Source organism: Eucyclogobius newberryi, unplaced genomic scaffold (genome assembly GCF_026437365.1).
Source record: "Eucyclogobius newberryi isolate DKJ021-1_F unplaced genomic scaffold, fEucNew1.0.hap1 SCAF_8, whole genome shotgun sequence".
In the NCBI taxonomy this organism is placed as follows: Eukaryota; Metazoa; Chordata; class Actinopteri; order Gobiiformes; family Gobiidae; genus Eucyclogobius; species Eucyclogobius newberryi.
The window spans coordinates 35186874-35193669 of record NW_027316500.1 but is presented as its reverse complement, the minus strand read 5'-3'; the positions used below and the strand labels follow the sequence as shown (position 1 = coordinate 35193669).

The window sequence follows — 6796 nt, the reverse complement described above, 5'->3', positions numbered from 1 at the left end:
GATTTTTTCTTTGCACTCTTCTCTTTTGTTTGTGATTTTATTAGTTTAGAAAAACAGTTGGATTGATAATTTTTAATTTAGTTTATTTTATTGTATTTCTGTAATTTCTTTGTGATTTTAATGCATTTTTCCTGCTGTGAAGCACTTTGAGTTGCCTTGTGTATGAAATGTGCTCTACAAATAAACTTGCCTTGCCTATTCTGCTCTCTACATGAGTTCGCCTCATTCATTCTGGCCAGTTTACATTCCACTGAGCTCGGGCGTGCAGGTGGCAGAGCGCGTGCCCGTGGACCAACTCTCAGTAACTCCTTTTGCTGTTGAAAAATATCATGCCACACTTGTGTTTTAAGATAAGATTTATCCCACAATGGGGAAATTTACAATCTCCATGTCCAGATACTAAAATTCGCTGCCCATTGTCATATCACAGGACATGCTAAGATGAGCATTATGTTGTTACGACAGGACAAAGTTAAACTATCAAGCCTTGTCCCCATTTACTAGTGTTAACTGGCTTCTTAACTGTAGACGAGGTGTTCACGCCTCCTGGTTTGGTAGAAAATATGTTTCCTGTTTTGACTTCACTTAAAGACAGACAGACAGGACTCCTGGTGGGACAATTTTTTTTTTTAACTTGTGTGCACTTGTAAACTAAATATATAATCAAGATTGTACTCAAGACAACACTGCTCAACTTTCTTCAAGTCTTTCAGTAGAAAATCCACAACAATTTGGCGTCACGAACGGGATCTTTTGTCCGACTGTCTTCCGTTGGCCATTTGACGCAGCGTTTGACCACCTGGAACACCAACTGTTTCCACTCTCGTTCCTCCACTATTTGAAATGTAAGGGCTGCCTCAGACAAGGCAAACCCCAAACTCCTCTTCCTTTTGATAGTTGTAGAGTTTTGAACCAGATTCAAGGTTTCTTGCCTTGCCATAAAAATCTTAATATTGTTTTATTCCACTGCGACAAGTTGGCCACTGTCCAGGGTGTACCCCGCCTAAGGCCCGAAGTCTCTGGGATAGGCTCCAGTCACCCGCGACCCCAAAAAGGGAACAAGCGGTAGAAAATGGATGGATGGATGTTTTATTCCAAACATTAAACAGCCGGTTGGGGATGGAAATCAGGAAAGGCTGGAACAGATCTGGAAAAAAAACATTCATTTTTATAGTTTCAATCAATAGACTTAGACTTAGGTATGGGATAACAGTCCATTTTTCAAGATCTTTCTTTATTATGGAGAAAGAGGAGTTTAGTTTTTCTCCAAGATTGTTGATTGTTCTTTATGAACGATCACACCTAAATATTAAAGGGATTCCGTTTGCCATTCCAGTCTTTCTAAAGCGGCTTCCACACCGCCGCGGCCGAAGCGTCCAGTTTACATTCAAAGTCTATAGTAAACACTTTTTCCTTGCTCGTCAACAATGGCAGACGAAAGACTGATTGTGGCTGTTTGTGGGAGTAAGGAGCTGTACGGTGTATTCACGGTGGAAAACAGAGACAGAAACAAACCAAAAACGCGACAACAACGCTCTCGATATCCGCCATTTTACACAATGAAAGGCCACGACAAAAACTCCACTGCTCATGCGACAACACCTCTACTGCGCATGTGCGCAGAGAGCGCGCCGTACACGCGCCTGTGTACAGTGCCCGGGGCGTCGAGAGCGCCGTCCAGTGCGTAAACCTTTCAAATGTACACTCAAATTCTGCGTCGGGCGCGATTAGGCGTCTGCGGTCTGTACGTAGATTAAAGGTCAAAGGGGGGCGCCAGTAAGAGAGGTGGTATCCAGACATTGGACCAATATTATGAAGGAAATGCATTACATTTGGTATGACATTTTTGGTATGGTTAAATATAATAGAACATCATCTGTGTTCTGTCCCATCATTTGTAACGCCATGAATTGTTTTTGATTGTCTTATACATTGGGCTAACGGTTCCAAGAAAAAAGCAAACAGGAGGGGGACAAAGCACAGCCCTGCTTGACCCATCCTTCCAGAGTCAGATGACCATTTTAATTAATTAATTAATTTAATTCAAAGTCAGCTATTTGAAATTTGTTCAGGAGACTCTGAAATGTCCAGGAAACAATTTATATTATCCTCTTTATCACCTCAGATTTTAGAGAAAAGTTTTTGTAGAAATAGTCTTCATTAGGGACCGGCAAAGGATGGACAGGAAAGTAGATATACCTTTACAACAGGTGGCCCTTATGTTGCATAAAGTGCAGCATGACGTGACAACAAACAGCAATTTTCCAGAATTGAAACCAAAATGCTCGAGCTGACAGCGGCCGGAGGAGGGGTTTTCTCTCGCTTCACAGAGGCAGAGCATTATATTAACCTCTGAGTGGAGAACAAAAGTATGAAGAGTAAGATTATGGATTCGGAGTTCAAGTCCAGCAGGAGCATTCTTAGACTAGGCCAGAATGTAAGGAAGGAGACGGGATATAATGCATGGTTATCTATAACTATTAACTTCCTCAAAAAGAACAGAGGTGATTCTCTGCTTGACCCAGCTCTTAATCGTGAAATTAAAAAGATAATACATCTATTAAATACATAAAAAATTCAAAATATGGAAACTTTTGTGCAATTATACATTTTTCCTGGAGTTTGTGTTCTGTGTCACAGGAAGTGGAGTCCGCCCCTGGTTTCTGGTTCCTCCTTCAAGTCGAAGCCTTTAAAACTCGGTGTCTCTCTTTGTTTCGCTCTGTGAAACACAAACCACACACTTGAGTTCTTGGACTTAAATAGAACAATTTGAACTCTCTTCAACTAATGTCCAGCTTGAACTAAAGCTGGACTCTGGGCATTGAATGGGAAGACGAGAAAAAACATTTAATTTCAAATGTCTTTAAAACTGGGGAACTTGTTGTGTCTAGTTCTTTTTCACGTCTTATTTGTCTGTGTATCAGTCGTGGGGTTCTGGTTTGCTGTGAATTGTACAGCTGAAGTTATTTAAACTGTAATAGAAAGACAATCTATCATTATTTCTATTGAAGCATGATCTTTTCACTTCTCTTTACTTATTTCAGTCAGGCTCAAGTTGTTAACATTTGAAGTTTTTGCATTAAAATTAAGATAGATATTGGTAAGATCTTACTCTTATTTTTGAAATGTTGTAATCAAGCTGTCTATGATAGGATAAACTCGTAACTTTTGCATTAGGGATCGGCTTTAAATATGACAGTTTTTGTTAAGTCGTTGCTTCTGAGCTAAAGTCTTGGCTAAGACTCGGTTTTTGTCTCGGACTAGATTTGGGTTGATACATTTTGGAACTTGATCCGTCCAGTTTTGTTGCACAGTTTTAGTTTGAAATGGCACTTGTTATGAAGAGTTTCTGACAGATTGTCACAAGCTTTGTTTTTGTCCATATCATATTTTAAAACAACACGAGTGCAAAGAACAAAAAGTCTTTAAGATTCAATCTAAATGTTTAGTCTAGTCTGGTTTGCACACACACTAGATTACTGTTGTAGAATTTAATGCAAATAATTAGAATGTGGAAATATCCATCTTTTATTTTGAAGTTAACCATGACTTTGTTTTCAAAGCCAAATTAACATTTTCCAATTTGTTTGAAGAATTGAGGAAACGAGTAGAGGAAGACAGAGACCAGAAAAGCTTCATGTTCTTTACACTTGTTGGGTTCTTGTTCTGGATTGTAAAGTAAAAATCTAATTTGTCTCTGGATGAAACACTGATTACTTTTGTGTGCAGAGAAACCATCTGATCATGGTCTAATTTCTGGAGTTCAGAATATTGAAATGTCATGTGAACAGTTCCATCTGATGTGGGTAATCTGACTTCTCTGTGACTGTTCTCAATGTGCAGGTTTTGACAAGGAATATGATGCATGCAAATGATAAACTAATGTGATAAAGACAATAATGTCAAAGACTGAAAGAGTTATTTTACAATTAATTGTACTTTGTCTTCCAACTATAAATCACCAAGTATCATTCTAGTCATTCAAGTCTTTCTAAAAATCCACTGTTTAACTGACACAAGTCACCAGCACACACACAAAATCAGACCTAAAGCAGATTTTTTGGAGTTGTTTGATTATTTTTGTTGTTTTATTTTTACTGGTCTTGTAAATGTTCTCACTGTTTTGAAAATTAGATACAGAATAATAATTCACATTTCACAAATTGTTATTTTTCTCTCATTAGAGACTGGGTTCTCACCCTTTATTCCACTTCTTGTTTCTTGTCGATAGACTCTTTATGCAGAGATCACAACCAAACATCAGATTGAAATCTTTCTCTTGAATACTTCCCTGCTTCATCACAGTGTGATTCTATGTGCTGCTGTGAATGTTGTGACATCTTATGAACCTGTTGCATCTAAATCATTACTATTATCATCATAAGCTTCTCCCACAGCTCTGACATTAATCATGCCGGTGCAGACTTCGTTTCGGCGATATAACTCCACTCCGGTCTCATCCTTTGTCCTCTCTGCGTACTCTAACCTGGGCTCTCTGCGGTGGCTGTTCTTCTGTGTTCTGCTGCTGCTCTATGTTCTCATACTGTTCTCCAACGTTCTCCTCATCGTGACCATCGCTCTGAACCGCAGCCTCCATGAGCCCATGTACATGTTCCTCTGCAGCTTGTTCCTAAATGAACTCTACGGCAGCTCCGCTCTGTTCCCCTTTTTACTGGTCCACATTCTACGAGACGTTCACGTTGTCCCTGCGCCCTTCTGCTTTTTACAGATTTACGTATTACATGGATATGGGACAGTTGAGTTCTTCATGTTAGCTAGCATGTCGTACGACCGCTATGTCGCCATTTGCTGTCCACTTCACTATAAATGTCACATGAGCTGGAACAAGATGGTTGCACTGATTTTGATTCCGTGGGTGTCTGCTTTTTTACTGAAGGGAATCATGATCAGTTTGAGTTCGTCTTTGGAACTTTGCGGTAACGTCATTAATAAAGTTTACTGCGGTAGTCACTCAATAGTGAAACTGGCCTGTTACGACACTTCTATTATAAACCAGTACAGCAATGGGTTAACTTTTATTGGGATTTTTTGCCCAGTTGTCATCATTTTGTACTCGTATTTCCGTATCCTCAGAGTGTGTCGGAGCGGCTCGAGGCAGATGTGGCACAAAGCCTTGCACACCTGCTCGCCTCACTTGGCCTCGCTGCTGAACTTCACTGTTGCAGGGGTTACGGAAACTATTCAGTCACGGTTCGACATGAGCCACCTCCCGAACATGTTACGCATTTTCCTGTCGCTTTACTTCCTCCTGTGTCAGCCAATGTTCAACCCGGTAATCTACGGTTTAGCTTTGAACAAAATAAGACTGATCTGTAAAGATTTACTTTTCAAACACATTCACAAACACGTATGAAAGATCAGCAGAAAAAAGTAGAGGTGGTTTATTACAGTCCCGTTCAGAAGGCAGAACACCCTAAATACATCCATGCTTTTGGACCAACTCTTAGTTACACCTTTTGCGCCGTGGCCTGCGCTGCAGTAGGCTTTTCAGACCACGTCATGGTTCATCTGATCCTCACATACAGACAGAGGCTGAAGCTCTCCAAACCTGTAGTGAGGACTTCTAAGAAGTGGACCAATGATGCAGTGGTGGAGCTACGTGCGTGTTTGGACATTACAGACTGGGAGGAGCTACACGGACACTGTGACGTCATACATTCTGTGAGGACAACATTATACCATCACATACCAAAGTCACCTTCAACAATGACAAACCCTGGTTCACACCAAAACTGAGGCTCAGGCGGCAGAAGGAGGCAGCGCACAGGGCTGGCGATAGAGGGCACTACAAATATGCAAAGTATGGATTTAGCAGGAGGTGTCGAGAGCTAGAGCCTAGTACAATACGCATCTGAAGCAGCAGTTCTCCAACAACAACCCCGCCTCTGTGTGGCGTGGGCCCGCCTCTGTGAAAAGTGGGCTCCGGCTTCTCACCAACTACAAGCCCAAAGCACCCCCCTGCCGCAGACGACTGAAAACTAGCTAATCAGTCTCCTTTTATACAATTTGAACCTTTCTGATTCTGATTTGAACATCTTTGTTTAGTTTGTATATTTTGATCAGCTCCTTCCATGTTGTAAGCACAGATTTGACCCAGGGATTCTTAACTTCCTCCAAATGACTCAAGCGTCTGTCATCTGCCAGTAAGGCCTGTACAGGAACCACATTACTCTAAATTTGTTTCCATTGAGCTTCATATTCTGGCTCACTCCAGCAACGCTCTGATTTCACCTGAAATAAAGTCCTTTTTCAAACAAGGCAAACCCCGCCTCCTTTTTCTTTTGATAATTACAGAGTTTTGAATCACATTCGAGGTTTTTTTCTTTGTCATATAAATCTAGAGATTGTTTAATTCCATCATCAAACAGCTGGTTGGAGATGGAAATCGGAAGAGTCTGGAACAGAGAGAGAAATCCGGACAAGACATTAATTTTTATAGTTTCAATCCTTTGACTTAGATTTAAGTCTGGGATCAGAGTCCATTTGTCAAGATCTTTTTTATATCATTAAAAAGAGGGGTATAATTTCTTTCCCTCCAGAACAGATTTAAGTAGTTGACTTGGAGAGATTGATTTTTTTATTGTTCATTGTTTTATGTTGCACCGAATCAACAAAGCAAGTTCCTATATTTTTCAATTCTGTTCTTTACAATGGAAATAATCCTTTTCCGATTCTGATTCAATCAGGTCCATGACATCAGCATAGAAAGAGATAACGCCCCCTGGTGAAGAGTGAAAACCTTTCCATTAATATTCCCCTTAACAAATACATATCT

At 40.4% G+C, this 6796-nt stretch overlaps 1 protein-coding gene across 1 annotated transcript; it reads left to right on the top strand.

The window, feature by feature from the left end:
• The first annotated feature begins 4411 nt into the window (after window positions 1-4411).
• On the top strand, window positions 4412-5378 carry LOC140351183 (olfactory receptor 10A6-like). The gene has a single exon (XM_072436918.1). The coding sequence runs from the start codon at window positions 4412-4414 to the stop codon at window positions 5372-5374; it is 963 nt and encodes a 320-aa protein (XP_072293019.1). The 3' UTR covers window positions 5375-5378.
• The last annotated feature ends 1418 nt before the right edge of the window (window positions 5379-6796 follow it).